The sequence below is a fragment of the Oncorhynchus kisutch genome, linkage group LG7, assembly GCF_002021735.2.
Source record: "Oncorhynchus kisutch isolate 150728-3 linkage group LG7, Okis_V2, whole genome shotgun sequence".
In the NCBI taxonomy this organism is placed as follows: domain Eukaryota; kingdom Metazoa; phylum Chordata; class Actinopteri; order Salmoniformes; family Salmonidae; genus Oncorhynchus; species Oncorhynchus kisutch.
In genome coordinates this window covers 50,755,643-50,778,142 of record NC_034180.2, presented here as the reverse complement: position 1 = coordinate 50,778,142, position 22,500 = coordinate 50,755,643, and the positions used below count along the sequence as shown (strand labels likewise).

General features: G+C 42.0%; 1 protein-coding gene across 5 annotated transcripts in view; it reads left to right on the top strand.

Annotated features, from left to right (window-relative positions):
- The first annotated feature begins 2,050 nt into the window (after positions 1–2,050).
- ptk2ba (protein tyrosine kinase 2 beta, a) overlaps positions 2,051–22,500 on the top strand; it is a 65,444-nt gene continuing 44,994 nt past the window's right edge. For 2 of the 5 annotated variants that reach the window (XM_031829260.1, XM_031829262.1), the window contains exons 1-7: positions 2,109–2,248; positions 7,203–7,488; positions 14,137–14,315; positions 14,713–14,800; positions 15,073–15,152; positions 15,323–15,385; positions 15,634–15,688. In XM_031829260.1, the coding sequence (XP_031685120.1) occupies positions 7,291–7,488; positions 14,137–14,315; positions 14,713–14,800; positions 15,073–15,152; positions 15,323–15,385; positions 15,634–15,688 (663 nt within the window). In that variant the 5' untranslated portion in view covers positions 2,109–2,248; positions 7,203–7,290. Of the gene's footprint in view, positions 2,249–7,202; positions 7,489–14,136; positions 14,316–14,712; positions 14,801–15,072; positions 15,153–15,322; positions 15,386–15,633; positions 15,689–22,500 lie in introns of all 5 variants that reach the window. The other 3 variants (XM_031829263.1, XM_031829261.1, XM_031829264.1) reach the window with 3 other exon arrangements.

The window sequence follows — 22,500 nt, the reverse complement described above, 5'->3', positions numbered from 1 at the left end:
TGCAAAAAATGTCTAAAAACCTGTTTTTTGCTTTGTCATTATGGGGTATTATGTATAGATTGATGAAGAAAAAAAAAACTGATTCGATTTTAGAATAAAGCTGTAACGCAACAAATTGTGGAAAAAGTCAAGGGGTCTGAAATATACGGACAGCCAGGGACACACTCTAAAACTCAGACATCATACAAAGCATATATGTTTAGTGATCAGAGTCAGTAGGGATGACCAGGGATGTTGTTTGTTTACTGAGTCCTCCAGATCAGAGTCAGTAGGGATGACCAGGGATGTTGTTTGTTTACTGAGTCCTCCAGATCAGAGTCTGTAGGGATGACCAGGGATGTTGTTTGTTTACTGAGTCCTCCAGATCAGAGTCAGTAGGGATGACCAGGGATGTTGTTTGTTTACTGAGTCCTCCAGATCAGAGTCAGTAGGGATGACCAGGGATGTTGTTTGTTTACTGAGTCCTCCAGATCAGAGTCAGTAGGGATGACCAGGGATGTTGTTTGTTTACTGAGTCCTCCAGATCAGAGTCAGTAGGGATGACCAGGGATGTTGTTTGTTTACTGAGTCCTCCAGATCAGAGTCAGTAGGGATGACCAGGGATGTTGTTTGTTTACTGAGTCCTCCAGATCAGAGTCAGTAGGGATGACCAGGGATGTTGTTTGTTTACTGAGTCCTCCAGATCAGAGTCAGTAGGGATGACCAGGGATGTTGTTTGTTTACTGAGTCCTCCAGATCAGAGTCAGTAGGGATGACCAGGGATGTTGTTTGTTTACTGAGTCCTCCAGATCAGAGTCAGTAGGGATGACCAGGGATGTTGTTTGTTTACTGAGTCCTCCAGATCAGAGTCAGTAGGGATGACCAGGGATGTTCTCTTGATAACTGGGTGAAACGTACCATTTTTCTGCCCTGCTAAGCATTCAAAATGCAATGAGTGGCAGGGATGTATTGCATAAAAAGTACATTATTTTAGGAATGTAGTGAAGTAAAAGTGAAAGTTGTCAGAAATATAAACAGTAAAGTACAGATACCCCAAGAAAATACTTAAATAGTCCTTTAAAGTATTTTTAGTACCACTGGCGGACAGCGGCAGGCTCCCAGTCCCAGGTGTAGGGTGAGGTTGACCTTAGACAATGTTAGGATTGAGGGAAAGGAAAACTGATCCTAAATCTGTACCTAGAGGAAACTTAACCCCTGATCCTAGATCCCATAAACATGTGATGTCCTGTTTCTAAAGTCCAGCATGTAAAAAGACACCCTCCATTCGAGGACATTGGAAAAAAAACTTATATGGCATCACTTTGCCAATTCTGATGGCACAACATACAGTAAAGGTCCTAAATTATTAACATCCTTGACAAATATGAGCAATAATTACTGTTTCTGAATATTTTGTGCCCAATAGAGATGAGTGGTAAATAATGTATTGTGTCTTTTTTTGGAGTCACTTTTTAATGTAAATAAGAATATAATGGGTTTCTAAACACTTTGCATATTAATGTGGATGCTACCATTATTATGGATTATCCTGAATGAATCGTGAATAATGATGAGTGCCAAAGTTACAGAGGGCCAATACATGCTAACCCCTCACTGTGGCAGGGTAGCCTAGTGGTTAGAGTGGTGGACTAGCAACTGGAAAGTTGCAAGTTCAAACCCCTGAGCTGACAAGGTACAACTCTGTTGTTCTGCCCCTGAACAGGCTGTTCCTACGCCATCATTGAAAATAAGAATTTGTTCTTAACTGACTTGCCTAGTAAAATATACATAAACTATTACCAGTTATTATGATATGGGCACATGCGACAGTTGAAAAGTGAGTAAATAGCGTCCTCGTGTGTCCAATATAAAATAGCTTCATTAGTACATTTAAGTGACTTCTCTCCTGCACTGTTGTGAACACAGGACTGCCCGAAGGACAATTCCTCTACCCGCGACTATGTTGATGCTATCCCTGCCCCCCTCCAACCCCGTCATAGACACATTTAAATTATATTTTTAATACAATGTGGGCGTGCTGTCGTCATATGTTCCAAAATCAGGAAGTAACAATGCAGCCTGGGTGTGGCTTAGAAGTGTCAGAAGATTTCTTCACTACCGGCTGTAATAGTCACAAACACAAATACAGACAGCAGAGAGAGAAAGGCCTGTAGGCTGTGTATTATCCTTTCACCGTCATCTCCTCTCGGCCATAATAACGGGTGCATGCATGGCAGAACTGTTAGGATACAACGCGGGTTTTAAGTAGGTGGGTGCTTTCAGTCATGATATTGCACACGGTTACAGTACGATCTCGATATTACGTTCTTAATAATATATTGGCTCCGGCTACAATGTATAGCGTTTCATGTGTATATTATATCGATTTTCAAAATGTTTGGTGCCAATCAGAAGTTATCCTTCCTGTTAAAAAGCCTACAGACTACTGTACTGTCACTTTAACTTTTCATGTCCTGCATTAAGTTAAAACCATGCCTTTCATGTTCTTCCATCTTAGGTTTATGTGTGTATTATAGCAGCCTAGAGGGTTAACATGGTAGATAGATGGTTATTACCCCCCCCCCCCAAAAAAAGAAATATATGTTTTAAGGGACTCAATTCTGCTTTCAACTTACTCTTGTAAGTTTTAGTAGTAGAATGCAGAAGGTGCAACTTCTAAATTGGGTAGTACATCATCAGTTCCTCTTGTCATGCCAGTCATTGCATACAGTGGTGTAAAGTACTTAAGTAAAAATTCCCCCCAAAAAACTACTTAAGGAGTAATTTAAAGTATCTGTAGTTTACTTTAGTATTTATATTTTCGACAACTTTTACTTTTACTTCACTTACATTCATAAAGAAAATAGTGTACTTTTTACTCCGTACATTTTCCCTGACACGCAAAAGTACTCGTTACATTTTAAATGCTTAGCAGGACAGGAAAATGGTCCAATTCACACACTTATCAAGAGAACAACCCTGGTCATCCCTGCTGCCTCTGATCTGGCGAACTCACTAAACACAAATGCTTTGTTTTTAAATTATGTCTGAGTGTTGGTGTGCCCCTGGCTATCCGTACATTTAAAAAACAAGAAAATTGTGCCGTCTTAGGTTTATGTGTGTATTATAGCAGCCTAGAGGGTTAACATGGTAGATAGATGCAGAAGAATAGTTTGCTTAACATAAGGAATTTGAAATTACTTAATTAATTGAATACTTTTACTTTTGATACTTAATAAGTATATTTTAGCAATTCCATTTTCTTTTGATACTTAAGTATATTTAATACCAAATACTTTTAGACTTTTGCTCAACTACTAATTTACTGGGTGACTTTCGCTTTTACTTGAGTGATTTTCTATGATGTTATCTTTACTTGTACTCAAGTATGATAATTGGGTACTTTTTCCACCACTGGATTCATACCTTAGAGAGCAATTTATAACTTGTCAGAAATGTCCAGATCAACTAGCACATGTCAGCTAACGTTTGTCATCGATAGATATAGATTTTATTGTAGTGTTTGAGTCACTCGAATATCACATGTATACACATTAGACATGGCAAAATGTGTAAGAATTGCAAAGACAATGTGTTTTTTAAACTTCACAATTCTCTTTACCCCATGACAAAATGTGTAGAATTACAGGAAATAAGCTTTAATCTTGCGAACATTTTCTCTCCGCCAACAATAGGTGTGTGAACAGTTTGTCGTGAATAGTGCTTGTGTCTGGTGGTGGTGGTGGGGGGGGGGGGGGGGGGGGGGGGTGACAACGTTTGGGAACACCTGGGCTAAGGGATAGTAATGTATATGTGTTTGTAGTAATTATATTACTATTGAAAGTTAGGGGTGTGCTCAATGGTATGTTAGGGGTGTGCTCAATGGTATGTTAGGGGTGTGCTCAATGGTATGTTAGGGGTGTGCTCAATGGTATGTTAGGGGTGTGCTCAATGGTATGTTAGGGGTGTGCTCAATGGTATGTTAGGGGTGTGCTCAATGGTATGTTAGGGGTGTGCTCAATGGTATGTTAGGGGTGTTCTCAATGGTATGTTAGGGGTGTGCTCAATGGTATGTTAGGGGTGTGCTCAATGGTATGTTAGGGGTGTGCTCAATGGTATGTTAGGGGTGTGCTCAATGGTATGTTAGGGGTGTGCTCAATGGTATGTTAGGGGTGTGCTCAATGGTATGTTAGGGGTGTGCTCAATGGTATGCGGAGGTGACACACACGTATACACACAGAGTGACTGACACAGGTAGTGTATAATGGTGACATCACTGTAACACTTCCTGTGTCTAGGATCACAGGGTGCGTTAGTCTGGAAGTTCTGATGTTTCCACAGTGTGCTCACAGTGATGTTGTCATATAGTAACTAAGGTAGCCTGCAGATATATTTCAAATGTACTGATTCAATTCAATACATTTCCAATGCGAAACATATTTTCCCAGATTGGAGGTAAACACAACCCTCTGTTCCCATTTCCCTTCACAGTGGTGGAAGTGATGGTTTGTGGTAGTGATGTTTGGTAATGTACCACAGTGCAGACAGGGTTTTTTCGTCTCTGTCACTTCCTCTTCCTGTCCTCCTTCTGTTTCCTCTTTCTTGGTGTCCATGTGGTCCTTTACCATCGCTTGTCTGTTAGGTCTGAATGTTTTATCTGAAGTCAGAGTTTCCAAATCAGCTGGAGGTCCTCTGTAGCTTACTAGGTAGAGTGTGGTGCTTGCAATGCCAGAATAGTGGGTTCGATTCCCGGGACCACCCGTAAGGGGGAAAATGTGCATGTGTGGCTGTACTTTTCTTTTGTATAAGAGCGTGTGCTAAATGAATGAATACATATATAATTGGATGTCCTCTAGGTACTGTCTCAGCTAGTGAGTGTGTGTATTCCTGGTATATAATTGTATGTCCTCTAGGTCCTGTCTCAGCTAGTGAGTGTGTGTGTATTCCTGGTATATAATTGTATGTCCTCTAGGTCCTGTCCCAGCTAGTGAGTGTGTGTATTCCTGGTATATAATTGTATGTCCTCTAGGTCCTGTCTCAGCTAGTGAGTGTGTGTATTCCTGGTATATAATTGTATGTCCTCTAGGTACTGTCTCAGCTAGTGAGTGTGTGTATTCCTGGTATATAATTGGATGTCCTCTAGGTCCTGTCCCAGCTAGTGAGTGTGTGTATTCCTGGTATATAATTGGATGTCCTCTAGGTACTGTCTCAGCTAGTGAGTGTGTGTATTCCTGGTATATAATTGGATGTCCTCTAGGTCCTGTCTCAGCTAGTGAGTGTGTGTATTCCTGGTATATAATTGTATGTCCTCTAGGTCCTGTCCCAGCTAGTGAGTGTGTGTATTCCTGGTATATAATTGTATGTCCTCTAGGTCCTGTCTCAGCTAGTGAGTGTGTGTATTCCTGGTATATAATTGGATGTCCTCTAGGTCCTGTCCCAGCTAGTGAGTGTGTGTATTCCTGGTATATAATTGGATGTCCTCTAGGTCCTGTCTCAGCTAGTGAGTGTGTGTATTCCTGGTATATAATTGTATGTCCTCTAGGTACTGTCTCAGCTAGTGAGTGTGTGTATTCCTGGTATATAATTGGATGTCCTCTAGGTCCTGTCTCAGCTAGTGAGTGTGTGTATTCCTGGTATATAATTGTATGTCCTCTAGGTACTGTCTCAGCTAGTGAGTGTGTGTATTCCTGGTATATAATTGGATGTCCTCTAGGTCCTGTCCCAGCTAGTGAGTGTGTGTATTCCTGGCATATAATTGTATGTCCTCTAGGTACTGTCTCAGCTAGTGAGTGTGTGTATTCCTGGTATATAATTGTATGTCCTCTAGGTACTGTCTCAGCTAGTGAGTGTGTGTATTCCTGGTATATAATTGTATGTCCTCTAGGTCCTGTCTCAGCTAGTGAGTGTGTGTATTCCTGGTATATAATTGTATGTCCTCTAGGTACTGTCTCAGCTAGTGAGTGTGTGTATTCCTGGTATATAATTGTATGTCCTCTAGGTACTGTCTCAGCTAGTGAGTGTGTGTATTCCTGGTATATAATTGGATGTCCTCTAGGTCCTGTCTCAGCTAGTGAGTGTGTGTATTCCTGGTATATAATTGGATGTCCTCTAGGTCCTGTCCCAGCTAGTGAGTGTGTGTATTCCTGGCATATAATTGTATGTCCTCTAGGTACTGTCTCAGCTAGTGAGTGTGTGTATTCCTGGTATATAATTGTATGTCCTCTAGGTACTGTCTCAGCTAGTGAGTGTGTGTATTCCTGGTATATAATTGGATGTCCTCTAGGTCCTGTCTCAGCTAGTGAGTGTGTGTATTCCTGGTATATAATTGTATGTCCTCTAGGTACTGTCTCAGCTAGTGAGTGTGTGTATTCCTGGTATATAATTGGATGTCCTCTAGGTCCTGTCCCAGCTAGTGAGTGTGTGTATTCCTGGCATATAATTGTATGTCCTCTAGGTACTGTCTCAGCTAGTGAGTGTGTGTATTCCTGGTATATAATTGTATGTCCTCTAGGTACTGTCTCAGCTAGTGAGTGTGTGTATTCCTGGTATATAATTGTATGTCCTCTAGGTACTGTCTCAGCTAGTGAGTGTGTGTATTCCTGGTATATAATTGGATGTCCTCTAGGTCCTGTCTCAGCTAGTGAGTGTGTGTATTCCTGGTATATAATTGGATGTCCTCTAGGTCCTGTCCCAGCTAGTGAGTGTGTGTATTCCTGGCATATAATTGTATGTCCTCTAGGTACTGTCTCAGCTAGTGAGTGTGTGTATTCCTGGTATATAATTGGATGTCCTCTAGGTCCTGTCTCAGCTAGTGAGTGTGTGTATTCCTGGTATATAATTGGATGTCCTCTAGGTCCTGTCCCAGCTAGTGAGTGTGTGTATTCCTGGCATATAATTGTATGTCCTCTAGGTACTGTCTCAGCTAGTGAGTGTGTGTATTCCTGGTCACGTGTTGAGTACACCCCGTTGTCGGCAAGGATGTGGTTTCTAGTGTTGACTAAGGAGTGCTGTAGGAGTCCACGTCTTTTATGCGTACACACCCACAGGAAGCGTTGCTACATCCCCACGTGTGTGTACACGCTCAGCTTGTGTGACACACACACACACACACACACACTGGAAAACTAGGAAATGGTGGCAAGCTCCAGGGATGACATAACCACAACACACTTAGATGTTTCTCCCAGTCTAACGTATGGACCTCTCTCTTTTCCTTTCTGCAGGTGTGAAGTGGGGATGTTGTGAGTGAGTTTGTGTACATGTGAGTGTGTGTGTGTGTGTGTGTGTGTCGTGGTGACCGGGTGTGCTGTGATGTCAGGTGACAGCAGCACATTGTCTTGGAAGGTTGTGGAGACCTATGGCCAATCAAAGTCCTCGGACACTTCCCAGACGACGGTTGCCGGGGACGGCGGTCCAACTAAGATCATCAAAGTGTGTTTCACCAGCAACAGTGCTAACCTGGGGAAGAACTTTAAACTAGTCCGCTGTCATGAGGGCATGACTGTACGGGTTAGTGACATTACTGTACTATCATTCTCATTATACAGTTGTGTATATATCCCCAAAGAATGATGTTTCCACCTCCATGCTTCACGGTTGGGATGGTGTTCTTGGGGTTGTACTCATATTTTTTCTTCCTCCAAACACGGCGCGTGGAGTTTAGACCCCCCCCAAAAAAAATTTTTTTGCAGGTTTTCCTACTTACAAAGCATGTAGAGGTCTGTCATTTTTATCATAGGTACACTTCAACTGTGAGAGACGGAATCTAAAACAAAAATCCAGAAAATCACATTGTATTATTTTTAAGTAATTAATTTGCATTTCATTGCATGACATAAGTATTTGATACATCAGAAAAGCAGAACTTGATATTTGGTACAGAAACCTTTGTTTGCAATTACAGAGATCATACGTTTCCCGTAGTTCTTGACCAGGTTTGCACACACTGCAGCAGGGATTTTGTACCTTGTCAGCTCGGGGATTTGAACTTGCAACCTTCTGGTTACTAGCCCAACGCTCTAACCACTAGGCTACCCTGCCACCCCATGATGTTTCCACCTCCATGCTTCATGGTTGGGATGGTGTTCTTGGGGTTGTACTCATCCTTTTTCTTCCTCCAAACACGGCGAGTGGAGTTTAGACCAAAAAGCTCAATTTTTGTCTCATCAGACCACATGACCTTCTCCCATTCCTCCTCTGGATCATCCAGATGGTCATTGGAAAACTTCAGACGGGCCTGGACATGTGCTGGCTTGAGCAGGGGGACCTTGCGTGCACTGCAGGATTTTAATCCATGACGGCGCAGTGTGTTACTAATGGTTTCCTTTGAGACTGTGGTCCCAGCTCTCTTCAGGTCATTGACCAGGTCCTGCCGTGTAGTTCTGGGCTGATCCCTCACCTTCCTCATGATCATTGATGCCCCACGAGGTGAGATCTTGCATGGAGTCCCAGACCGATGGTGATTGACCGTCATCTTGAACTTCTTCCATTTTCTAATAATTGCACCAACAGTTGTTGCCTTCTCACCAAGCTGCTTGCCTATTGTCCTGTAGCCCATCCCAGCCTTGTGCAGGTTTACAATTTTAACTCTGATGTCCTTACACAGCTCTCTGGTCTTGGCCATTGTGGAGAGGTTGGAGTCTGTTTGATTGAGTGTGTGGACAGGTGTCTTTTATACAGGTAACAAGTTCAAACAGGTGCAGTTAATACAGGTAATGAGTGGAGAACAGGAGGGATTCTTAACCTGTTATGGCTGCAATCCCAATACCGGGATCGATATGACAACTACCAGTGAAAATAGAGGGCGCCAAAATTCAAACCACAGAAATCTCATAATTACAATTCCTAAAACATACATGTGTTTTGTAACATCTTAAAGCTATTCTCGTTGTTAATCCCACCAAAGTGTCCGATTTCAAATAGGCTTTTCAGCGAAAGCACTACAAACGATTATGTTAGGTCTCCACCAAACCACAATAAGCACAGCCATTTTCCAGCAAAATATAGCATTCACAAAAACAGAAATAAAGAAAATTCATCACTAACCTTGAATTAACTTCATCAGATGACACTCATAGGACTTCATGTTACACAATACATGCATGTTTTGTTTGATAAAGTTCATATTTATATAAAAAAAATCTGCGTTTACATTGGCGCGTTAGATTAACTAGTTCCAAAAACATCAAGTGATTTTGCATAGCCACATCATTCAACAGAAATACTCATCATAAATGTAGATGATAATATAGTTATACACATGGAATTATATATATACCTCTCCTTAATGCAACCGCTGTGTCAGATTTCCCAAAAACTTTACGGAAAAAGAAACGCATGCAATAATCTGAGACGGCGCTCAAAAGTAAAAACAACACAGCCGCAAAGATGGCGTCAACATAAACAAGAAATTACATGATAAATATTCCCTTACCTTTGATGATCTACATCAGAAAGCACTCCCAGGAATCCCAGGTCCACAATAAATGTTTGTTTTGTTCGAAAATGTCCGTTATTTATGTCCAAATACCTTCTTTTGTTAGTGCGTTTGGTAAACATATCCAAACGCTAATTCTGGTCAGCTTTATATGCTCTATAAACAACAGGTGTAGACTAACAGCGAAATGCTTTGTAGACAACAGGTGTGGACTAACAGTGAAATGCTTGGTAAACAACAGGTGTAGACTAACAGCGAAATGCTTGGTAAACAACAGGTGTAGACTAACAGTGAAATGCTTGGTAAACAACAGGTGGGGACTAACAGTGAAATGCTTGGTAAACAACAGGTGGGGACTAACAGTGAAATGCTTTGTAGACAACAGGTGAGGACTAACAGTGAAATGCTTGGTAAACAACAGGTGTGGACTAACAGTGAAATGCTTGGTAAACAACAGGTGTAGACTAACAGTGAAATGCTTTGTAGACAACAGGTGTAGACTAACAGTGAAATGCTTGGTAAACAACAGGTGTAGACTAACAGTGAAATGCTTTGTAGACAACAGGTGTAGACTAACAGCGAAATGCTTTGTAGACAACAGGTGGGGACTAACAGTGAAATGCTTGGTAAACAACAGGTGTGGACTAACAGTGAAATGCTTGGTAAACAACAGGTGTAGACTAACAGTGAAATGCTTTGTAGACAACAGGTGTAGACTAACAGTGAAATGCTTGGTAAACAACAGGTGTAGACTAACAGTGAAATGCTTTGTAGACAACAGGTGTAGACTAACAGCGAAATGCTTTGTAGACAACAGGTGTGGACTAACAGTGAAATGCTTTGTAGACAACAGGTGGGGACTAACAGTGAAATGCTTTGTAGACAACAGGTGTGGACTAACAGTGAAATGCTTTGTAGACAACAGGTGTAGACTAACAGTGAAATGCTTGGTAAACAACAGGTGTGGACTAACAGTGAAATGCTTGGTAAACAACAGGTGTAGACTAACAGTGAAATGCTTTGTAGACAACAGGTGGGGACTAACAGTGAAATGCTTTGTAGACAACAGGTGTGGACTAACAGTGAAATGCTTGGTAAACAACAGGTGTGGACTAACAGTGAAATGCTTTGTAGACAACAGGTGTGGACTAACAGTGAAATGCTTTGTAGACAACAGGTGTGGACTAACAGTGAAATGCTTTGTAGACAACAGGTGTAGACTAACAGTGAACTGCTTACTTACGGGTTGTACTCTTTCCAACAATGTGGAGAGAAAGAACAGAGAAATAATAGAAACGTAAAACATGTAAACACATAATATGTAACAATATTTGAGATTTACATTTTTAGTAATTTAGCAGATGCTCTTACAGTTAGTGAGTGAATTCATCTTAAGACAGCTAGGTGGTACAACCACATCACAAAAGTCAGAGTTGCAAATGTTGGGAGTCAAGTGCATGTGTTGGTATTTTTTTTTGGGGGGGGGGGCTAATTTAAGATTCTCTTTTGAAGAGGTTGGGTTTCAAATGTTTTCAGAAGATGGGCAGGGACTCTGCTGTCCTAGCTTCAGGGGGAAGCTGGTTCCACCATTGGGGTGCCAGGACAGAGAGGAGCTTGGACTGGGCTGAGTGGGAGCTGCACTCCCGTAGTTGTGGGATGGCCAGGAGACCAGAGCTGGCAGAATGGAGTGCTCGAGTTGGGGTGTAGGGTTTGAGCAGAGCCTGAAGGTAGGGAGGGGCAGTTTCTCTTGTTGCTCCGTAGGTAAACACCATGATGGAGTGTGTGGAGGAGCAGGGTGACATGGGAAAATTTGGGAAGGTTGAACACCAGGTGGTCTGCAGCGTTCTGGATAAGTTGCAGGGGGTGTTTAATGGCACAGCCGGGGAGCCCAGCCAACAACGAGTTGCACTAGTCTAAACGGGAGATGACAAGTGCCTCAATTAGGACCTGTGTCGCTTCCTGTGTGAGGTAGGGTTGTACTCTATGGATGTGCCTCTTCCTGTGTGAGGTAGGGTTGTACTCTACGGATGTGCCTCTTCCTGTGTGAGGTAGGGTTGTACTCTACGGATGTGCCTCTTCTTGTGTGAGGTAGGGTTGTGCTCTACGGATGTGCTGCTTCCTGTGTGAGGTAGGGTTGTGGTCTACGGATGTGCTGCTTCCTGTGTGAGGTAGGGTTGTACTCTACGGATGTGCCTCTTCCTGTGTGAGGTAGGGTTGTACTCTACGGATGTGCCGCTTCCTGTCTGAGGTAGGGTTGTACTCTACGGATGTGCCGCTTCCTGTCTGAGGTAGGGTTGTACTCTACGGATGTTGTAGAGCATGAACATGAGGTAGGGTTGTACTCTACGGATGTTGTAGAGGATGAACCTGCAAGAGCGAGTCACTGCTTTGATGTTTACAGAGAACGACAGGGTTTGTTGTCATCCAGGGTCATGCCAAGGTTCTTTCCACACCGTGGAGATATCAACCGTGATGGAGAGATCTTGGAGCGGGGAGGCTTTCCCCGGGAGGAAGAGTGGTTCCATCTTGTCGAAGGTGAGCTTGAGGTGCAACATGCACCACTTTGAAAGATGTTACTGAGTTACAGTTTATAGAAAGGAAATCAGTCCATTGAAATAAATTCATTAGGTCCTGATCTATGGATGTAAACATGACTGGAAATACAGATATGTATCGGTTGGTCACAGATACCTTCAAATAAAAAGGTAGCACCCGTCGATCAGAACACCAGTCAGTATCTGGTGTGACCCCCATCTGCCTCATGCAGCGCGACACATTTCCTTCACATAGAGTTGATCAGGCTGTTGAATGTTGTCCCACTTCCCTTCAAGGGCTGTGTGAAGTTGCTGGATATTGGCGGGAACTGGAACACGCTGTCTTACACGTCGATCCAGTGCATTTCAAACATGCTCAATGGGTGACATTGGTGAATATGCAGGCCATCGAAGAACTGAGACATTTTCAGCTTTCAGGAATTGAGTTCAGATCCTTGCGACATGGGGCCGTGCATTATCATGCTGTAACATGAGGTGACGGAGGTGGATGAATGGCACCACAACGGGTCTCAGGATCTCGCCACCGTATCTATGTGCGTTCAAATTGCCAGCGATATAATGCAGTTGTATTGGTTGTCTGTATCTTTTGGTTGTCCATACCATAACTCCACCATGGGGCACTCTGTTCACAACATTGACATCAGCAAACCGCTCACCCACACAACGCCATACATGTTTTCTGCGGTTGTGAGGCCAGTTAAACAGAATGACAAATTCTCTAAAATGACATTGGAGGCAGCTTATGGTAGAGAAATGAACATTAAATTCTCCGGCAACAGCTCTAGTGGACATTCCTGCAGTCAGCATGACAATTGTACGCTCCCTCGAAACCTGAGACATCTGTAGCATTGTGTTGTGTGACACAACTGCACATTTTAGAGTAGCCTTTTATTGCCCCCAGCACAAGGTGCACCTGTGTAATGATCATGCTGTTTAATCAGTTTATTGATATGCTACACCTGTCAGGGGGAAAGGAGAAATGCTCACTAACAGGGATGTCAACCAATTTGTACACAACATTTTAGAGAAATAAGCCTTTTGTTCGTATGGATCATTTCTGGGATCTTTTATTTCAGCTCATGAAACGTGAGACCAACACTTTACGTGTTGCGTTTATATATTGTTTATATATTGTTGATATTTTCAGTGATCCTACTTAGTGACAGTACAATATTGGCACCATTTTAATGAACTTTCATATAACATCCACTTAGCAGCGCAGAGACAGCATTCAAATGTGTGTAGGCTCAGTACAACTTCAGCTTTAATCACCACAGGATTTTGCCTGTCTGTGACCAAGAGAAAGTGTTCTTGTTTCAATTCTATGAAATGGTTTAGTATTTTTTTCATGTTGAGAGCTCTAAATCCACCTGAAGAATATCACAGTGCGATGAGAACACAGCTGTATGATTTTCTAGACTGTCACCTTTCATATGCCGTCTCCCAGGCTGGGCTCTGTCGCTCAGAAGGAGAGCAAATTCATTATTTTGTCTGGATAGGCCAGAAAAATTTGACACATTGTACCACACCCTGTTCAAATGTGGTATCTGAAACCTGACACTTCAAGTCACCTCCACTGAGAGAGTGGAAACAGAGAGCTGACATATGGGTCTTTCTGGCATTATAAGGCACGAGACCCTACGGCTTTCACACACCGCTCTGTACACCAAAACGTCAGTCTGAACCGCTTCAGAAGTCCCCCTGATACACTCGTAGAAAAAGAAGGGTTCTTCAGGCTGTACCCATAGGAGAACCCTTCTAGGTTCCAAGTAGAACCCTCTGTGGAAAGGTTTCTACACAGAACGCAAAATGGTTTTACCTGGAACCAAAATAGTTCGACCTGGCACCAATAAAGACTCTTCAAATGGTTCTCCTATGGGGACAGCCAAAGAACCCTTTTAGATTCTAGATAACACCTTTTTTCTAGGGAGTGTATGGAACTTAACATCTAAACTACTAGTTTACTGTAGAGAGGACTGAACTCTATGGGTCACTACTATACATACAGTATACTATTATTATAGTATTGGTGTACTAATATTACTACTGTAGTATTATTCATATTTCTACTATAATATATTTATACTATAATGTGGTTATGTTACGGTGTTGTCCCCCTACACTACTATACTGTATAGTGTACTATAATACCTTAACCGTTTCCAGAATATAATATCAGCGGTGTTGTCCAGTGGATGTGTGGGTCCAGACATACAACACTCCCTCTGCTACGGCCTGCTGCTGAAACACCTGAAGTCAGCTGAGGTCCATTGGCTGCACCCCGACCTCACCGTGTCTGAACTGCGGCTACGCTACGAACAACAGCATCTGGAGGCAGAGTGGAGGTAACTCCTGACCTCTAGGCCCTGACCCCTGACATCTAGGTCCTGACCCATGACCTCTAGGCCATGACTCCTGACCTCTAGGCCCTGACCCCTGACCTCTAGGCGCTGACCCCTGACCTCTAGCACATGTCCTCTTGCTCCTGTTCCCACAACATCGCCAAACAAACAAAGTCAAAATTGGCTATATTGTAGAACTATAGGAAAACTAAAATGTGCTTTTTGGTTTTAATATAAGATTAGGGTTAGGAATAAGGTTTGTAGTGTGGTTAAGATTAGGGTTAAGGTTAGGTTTAAAATCGGATTTTTAAGAAGAGACGCCTTTGTAATTTAGCCAGATATTGACTGCTTCTTGCTCCTGACCTCTAAACTTTAACCTCTAACCCCTGTGTGTGTTCAGATATGACCTGCGCATTAGGTACGTCCCTGCCGACTTCATAGAGAAGTTTAAAGAGGACAGAACCACACTGCTCTACTTCTACCAGCAGGTTGGTGTCTCTGTCTGTCTGTCTGTCTGTCTGTCTGTCTGTCTGTCTGTCTGTCTGTCTGTCTGTCTGTCTGTCTGTCTGTCTGTCTGTCTGTCTGTCTGTCTGTCTGTCTGTCTGTCTGTCTGTCTATCTGTCTGTCTCTCTCCCTGACTCTCTATGATCGTCTCTCTGACTGTCTCTCTCTCTCTATATTTGTGGTGTTTTACTTGCAAGCAGGATTGTTGTACAGTTCTGATCCTTATTAAAGTGTATTTTTCTAAACACCTTGTCAGGTGAGAAGTGACTACATGCAGCACTATGCCAGTAAAGTCAGTGATGGGATGGCCTTGCAGTTAGGTTGTCTGGAGATCAGGTAACAACCCTCCTACACAAACATATTCCTTTTACTATCCTTGTGAGGACTAAACAATTAATTCCCATTCAAAATCTTATTTTTCCTAACCCTTAACCCTTAACCCTAAATAACACACACAACCTTCCATTCAATCCCGCCAATACTCACATGCGAGTTTCTTCCTACAGGAGGTTCTATAAAGACATGAACCCCAATGGACTGGAGAAAAAGTCCAACTACGAACTGTTAGAGTAAGTACTGTCTGGGAAGGTTTGTTATGGTTTTGTAATTGGGTGTGTTGGGGGCTCATTGATTGTGTGTGTGTGTGTGTGTGTGTGTGTGTGTGTGTGTGTGTGTGTGTGTGTGTGTGTGTGTGTGTGTGTGTGTGTGTGTGTGTGTGTGTGTGTGTGTGTGTAATTAATGGATATTTTGTCTGTTTTTCCTTGTGTTTGCGTACATGTGTGCGTGTCTGTGTGTGTCTATGTGTCTGTCTGTACAGGAAGGATGTAGGACTGGGTCTGTTCTTCCCCAAGGAGATGACTGACAACATGAAGGTACTGGAAGGATTTAATTATTGATTCATTTATTGACTTTAACCTTTTATATTGATAACTAGTTGGTCCAGCATCTATTCCAGAGGTATTAGTTATGTGTTCACCATGTGTTGATAAGTGATGTGCAGTTGAAGTCAGAAGTTTACATACACCTTAGCCAAATACATTTAAACTCAGTTTTTCACAATTCCTGACATTACATCCTAGTTAAAATTCCCTGTCTTAGGTCAGTTAGAATCACCACTTTATTTTAAGAATGTGAAATGTCAGAATAATAGTAGAGAGAATGATTTATTTCAGCTTTAATTTCTTTCATCACATTCCCAGTGGGTCAGAAGTTAACATACACTCAATTAGTATTTGGTAGCATTGCCTTTAAATTGTTTAACTTGGGTCAAACATTTTGGGTAGCCTTCCACAAGCTTCCCACAATAAGTTGGGTGAATTTTGGCCCATTCCTCCTGACAGAGCTGGTGTAACTGAGTCAGGTTTGTAGGCCTCCTTGCTCGCACACGCTTTTTCAGTTCTGCCCACAAATTTTCTATAGGATTGAGGTCAGGGCTTTGTGATGGCCACTCCAATACCTTGACTTTGTTGTCCTTAAGCCATTTTGCCACAACTTTGGAAGTATGCTTGGGGTTATTGTCCATTTGGAAGACCCATTTGCGACCAAGCTTTAACTTCTTGACTGATGTCTTCAGATGTTGCTTCAATATATCCACATAATTTTACATCCTCATGATGCCATGTATTTTGTGAAGTGCACCAGTCCCTCCTGCAGCAAAGCACCCCCACAACATGATGCTACCACTCCCGCGCTTCACGGTTGGGATGGTGTTCTTCGGCTTGCAAGCCTCCCCCTTTTTCCTCCAAACATAAAGATGATCTTTATGGCCAAACGGTTCTATTTTTGTTTCATCAGACCAGAGGACATTTCTCCAATAAGTACGATATTTGTCCCCATGTGCAGTTGCAAACCGTAGTCTGGCTTTTTTATGGCGGTTTTGGAGCAGTGGCTTCTTCCTTGCTAAGTGGCCTTTCAGGGTTATGTCGATATAGGACTTGTTTTACTGTGTATATAGATACTTTTGTACCTGGTTCCTCCAGCATCTTCACAAGGTCCCTTGCTGTTGTTCTGGGATTGATTTGCACTTTTCACACCAAAGTACGTTCATCTCTAGGATACAGAACGCGTCTCCTTCCTGAGTGGTATGACGGCTGCGTGGTGCCATGATGTTTATACTTGCATACTATTGTTTGTACAGATGAACGTGGTACCTTCAGGCATTTGGAAATTACTCCCAAGGTAGAACCAGACTCGTGGAGGTCTGCTATTTTCTTTCAGAGGTCTTGGCTGATTTCTTTTGATTTTCTCATGAATTCAAGCAAAGAGGCACTGAGTTTGAAGGTTGGCCTTGAAATACATCCACAGGTACACCTCCAATTGACTCAAATGTTGTCAATTAGCTTATCAGAAGATTCTAAAGACATGACATAATTTTCCAAACTGTTTAAAGGCACAGTCAACTTAGTGTATGTAAACTTCTGACCCACTGGAATTGTGATACAGTGAAATAAATCTGCCTGTAAACAAGTGTTGGACAAATGTATTGTGTCATGCACAACATAGATGTCCTAACCGACTTGCCAAAACGACAGTTTGTTAACAAGCACCTGCAAGTTCCAGGACCTTTCTGGGGGGAATGGCCCTAGCCCTCACCCTCCGATACAACAGGTCGAGGAGATTGAGGTTGTAACCTCGTATAAATATCGTGGAATTTTAATTGATGACAGCCTTTTTTAAATGGCATATTAAACAACTTAGAAAAAAATTTAAGCTGAAATTGGGATTTTATTTTAGGAATAAGGCCTGTTTTTATTTTGAAGCCAGAAGGAGGCTAGTATCAGCTACATTTATGCCTTTACTAGACTATGGGGATATTTTATATATGAATGCCTCCGCTCAGTGTTTGAGATCAATTGACACCCTTTACCATGGCACTTTGAGATTTATTTTAAACTGCAAAACCCTTACGCACCACTGCACTTTGTATACCAGGGTTGGCTGGTCTTCTCTAGTCACTCGTAGGCTCAGTCACTGGTATACTTTTATTTACAAAACCATTTTGGGTTTACTACCTTTTTATTTTGACATTTTTATTGTTCAGAGATGTGGTGGGTACTCTCTTCGTTCACTGGACTTTATCCTGCTAACTGTTCCAAATGTCCGAACTGAATTTGGTAAAAGGGCTTTTACAGTGAGGCAAAAAAGTATTTAGTCAGCCACCAATTGTGCAAGTTCTCCCACTTAAAAAGATAATTTGCAAATAAATTCATAAAAAATCCTACAATGTGATTTTCTGGATTTTCTCATTTTGTCTGTCATAGTTGAAGTGTACCTATGATGAAAATTACAGGCCTCTCTCATCTTTTTAAGTGGGAGAACTTGCACAATTGGTACATACTTTTTTTGCCCCACTGTATGTCCTCTGCGCCATCGTCTTGCAACACTTTACAAAATACTTTTAAACTGGAAGAACTTGTCCCGATTGGTGTTTTTAAAACACTGATGAAGGATTTTGAGACTGATTCCCTGACCTGTCAATGTTTTTAATTAGCTGTGTTTGATATTGTTTTACTCTTGTGAATTCTATGGTTTTTACTAGAATACTTGTAGTTCTTCATGTTGTTTGTCTGTCATTTTTGTAATGACTTGGTGCTGCCTATCTTGGCCAGGACGCTCTTGAAAAATAGATTTTAAATCTCAATGAGCCCTTCCTGGTTAAATAAAGGTTTAATATATAAATAAAAGGTTCCAGATGGGTCCCAATGGGATTGACATCCGGGCTCTTCGCTGGCCATGGCAGAACAGTGACATTCCTGTCTTGCAGGAAATCACGCACAGAACAAGCAGTATGGCTGGTGGCATTGTCATGCTGGAGGGTCATGTCAGGATGAGCCTGCGGGAAGGGTACCACATGAGGGAGGAGGATGTCTTCCCTGTAACACACAGCTTTGAGATTGCCTGCACCACGACTCTTCAGTGCAGAACACTTTTTGCCAGTCCTGTCTGGTCCAGCGAGGGTGGCTTTGTGCCCATAAGCGTTGTTGCCGGTGATGTCTGGTGAGGACCTGCCTTACAACAGGCCTACAAGCCCTCAGTCCAGCCTTTCTCAGCCTATTGCAGACAGTCTGAGCACTGATGGAGTGGTTGTGCGTTCCTGGTGTAACTTGGGCAGTTGTTGTTGCCATCCTGTACCCGTCTCGCAGGTGTGATGTTCAGATGTGCCGATCCTGTGCAGGTGTTGTTACATGTGGTCTGTTACTGCAAGCATGATCAGCTATACATCCTGTCTCCCTGTAGTGTCTTAAACGTCTCACAGTATGAACATTACAATTCATGGCCACATCTGCAGTCCTCATGCCCTGGCCACATCTGCAGTCCTCATGCCCTGGCCACATCTGCAGTCCTCATGCCCTGGCCACATCTGCAGTCCTCATGCCCTGGCCACATCTGCAGTCCTCATGCCCTGGCCACATCTGCAGTCCTCATGCCCTGGCCACATCTGCAGTCCTCATGCCTCTTTGCAGCAGGCTTAAGGCACATTCACACAGATGAGCAGGGACCCTGGGCATCTTTCTTTTGGTGTTTTTCAAAGTCAGTAGAAAGGCCTGTTTAGTGTCCCACACACACACACACACACACTGAGGAGAACAAGTATTTGATACACTGCCGAATTTGCAGGTCGTTCTACTTACAAAGCATGTAGAGGTCTGTCATTTTTATCATAGATACACTTCAACTGTGAGAGAACAGAATCTAAAACAAAAATACAGACAATTACATTTGTTTTAAGTCATTAATTTGCAAAATCAGCAGTGTATCAAATACTTGTTCTCCCCACTGAATATATAAAACGTACACCTCTTGGAGGAGGGAACACTCAACTCCCCGTGGAGTGAAAAAGGTATGTTATTGTAGGTGCGGGTAAGGATGACAGAGGCAGAGAATATTACCGTTTGCAGGGAATCTATGTGGGGGAAAAGGGTCTGAACGGAACCGAAGCAAAGAGAGTAAGTTAGAGCCCCCTCTCCTATCTTACCTGCCTACCTTTAACCCCACCTGGTGTGCTAAACAAAACCTAGTCTACCTAGCGTGCATAGACATAGTAAATAAGTATATGTATGCTTGCAGGCCTCTTGCCTAAGCACTCCCAAGGTGCCCCCCCCCCCCCCCCCGGAACAAATTAAACAGAATAAGTCACCAAACTCCATGAACAATTTGAATAAACCAAAAACACTAGGTACTATGGCAAAAAACATACCTCTGCAGGAGAGGCTACAAAATACATTCAACAACTTTACAGACCAACAACCAACACAGGACACACAAAGAAGCTCCCTCTCCTAACAAAGGAACACTGGCTTCAGGTCCAAAAGGAGTCAGTAATTGTAAACATGTATCCCCTGACGAGAGGGCAGGTCAGAGTGCCAATCTGCAAGGGGCCGACCAATCAGCTCCTTGGAATCCAGGAAGCAATTTCCTGAAACGCACACAGAACAAAACAACACAGTGACAGGGGAACGTAACAATATATGTATTGACCATGGGTTGATAAGTGATATATTGACCATGGGTTGATAGGTGATATATTGACCATGGGTTGATAAGTGATATATTGACCATGTGTTGATAAGTGATATATTGACCATGGGTTGATAGGTGATATATTGACCATGGGTTGATAGGTGATATATTGACCATGGGTTGATAGGTGATATATTGACCATGGGTTGATAGGTGATATATTGACCATGGGTTGATAGGTGATATATTGACCATGGGTTGATAGGTGATATATTGACCATGGGTTGATAGGTGATATATTGACCATGGGTTGATAGGTGATATATTGACCATGGGTTGATAAGTGATATATTGACCATGGGTTGATAGGTGATATATTGACCATGGGTTGATAGGTGATATATTGACCATGGGTTGATAGGTGATATATTGACCATGGGTTGATAAGTGATATATTGACCATGGGTTGATAGGTGATATATTGACCATGGGTTGATAAGTGATATATTGACCATGGGTTGATAGGTGATATATTGACCATGGGTTGATAGGTGATATATTGACCATGTGTTGATAAGTGATATATTGACCATGGGTTGATAGGTGATATATTGACCATGTGTTGATAAGTGATATATTGACCATGGGTTGATAAGTGATATATTGACCATGTGTTGATAGGTGATATATTGACCATGTGTTGATAAGTGATATATTGACCATGTGTTTTAGAACACCTACTCATTCAAGGGTTTTATTTTATTTTTACTATTTTCTACATTGTAGAATAATCAAATCAAGTTACATCAAATCTATGAAATAACACATATGGAATCATGTAGTAACCAACAAATTGTTAAACAAATCAAAATATGTTGTTATATTTGAGATTCTTCAAATAGCCACCCTTTGCCTTGATGACAGCTTTGCACACTCAACCAGCTTCATGAGGTAGTCACCTGGAATGCATTTCAATTAACAGTTGTTCCTTCTTAAGTTAATTTGTGGAATTCCTTTCCTCCTTAATGCTTTTGATCCAATCAGTTGTGTTGTGACAAGGTAGGGGTGGTGTACAGAAGTTAGCCCTATCTGGTAAAATACCAAGTCCATCTTATGGCAAGAACAGCTGAAATAAGCAAAGAGAAACAACAGTCCATCATTACTTTAAGACATTAAAGGTCAGTCAATACGGAATATTTCAAGAACTTTGAACATTTCATCAAGTGCAGTTGGAAAAACCATCAAACACTATGATGAAACTGGCTCCCATGAAGACTGCCACAGGAAAGGAAGACCCAGAGTTACCTCTCTGCAGAGGATAAGTTCATTAGAGCTACCAGCCTCAGAAATTGCAGCCCAAATAAATGCTTCAGAGAGTTCAAGTGACAGACACACCTCAACATCAACTATTCAGAGAAGACTGTGTGAATTAGGCCTTCATGGTTGAATTGTTGCACAGAAACCACTACTAAAGGACACCAATAATAATAAGAGACTTGCTTAGGCTAAGAAACACGAGCAATGGTCAGTAGACCAGTGGAAATTTGTCCTTTGGTCTGGAGTCCAAATTGGAGATTTTTGGTTCCAACCGCCCTGTCTTTGTGAGACGCAGTGTGGGTGAACGGAAGATCTCCGCATGTGTATTTCTCACCGTGAAGCATGGAGGAGGTGGAGGTCATCAAGGCAAAGGGTGGCTATTTGAAGAATAAAATATATTTAGATTTGTTTAACACTTTTTTTTTATTACCACATGATTCCGTATGTGTTGTTTCATAGTTTTGATGTCTTCACTATTATTCTACAATATAGAAAATAATAAAAATTAAGTAAAACCCTTGAATGAGAAGGTGTGTCCAAAAAGGTGTTCTAAAACCTTTGACCGGTCGTGTGTGTGTGTGTGTGTGTGTGTGTGTGTGTGTGTGTGTGTGTGTGTGTGTGTGTGTGTGTGTGTGTGTGTATTGACCATGTGTTGATAAGTGATGTATGGATGTATACAGTGGGCTCCAAAACTACTGGCACCACTGACTGGCAATGCACAAACAATACTTAAAAAAAATAAACAATATAATTATGGAGATAAACTCAGAATACCAACATGTGAGAAATACTGTACTTTATTAATGTTTCAATGGAACCAACCAAAATCATTTATTGATTGAATTAATAATCAATGTGCTCCAATTCAAGGTTTCACAATTAATGGCACCCTTACAGATTAAATTAA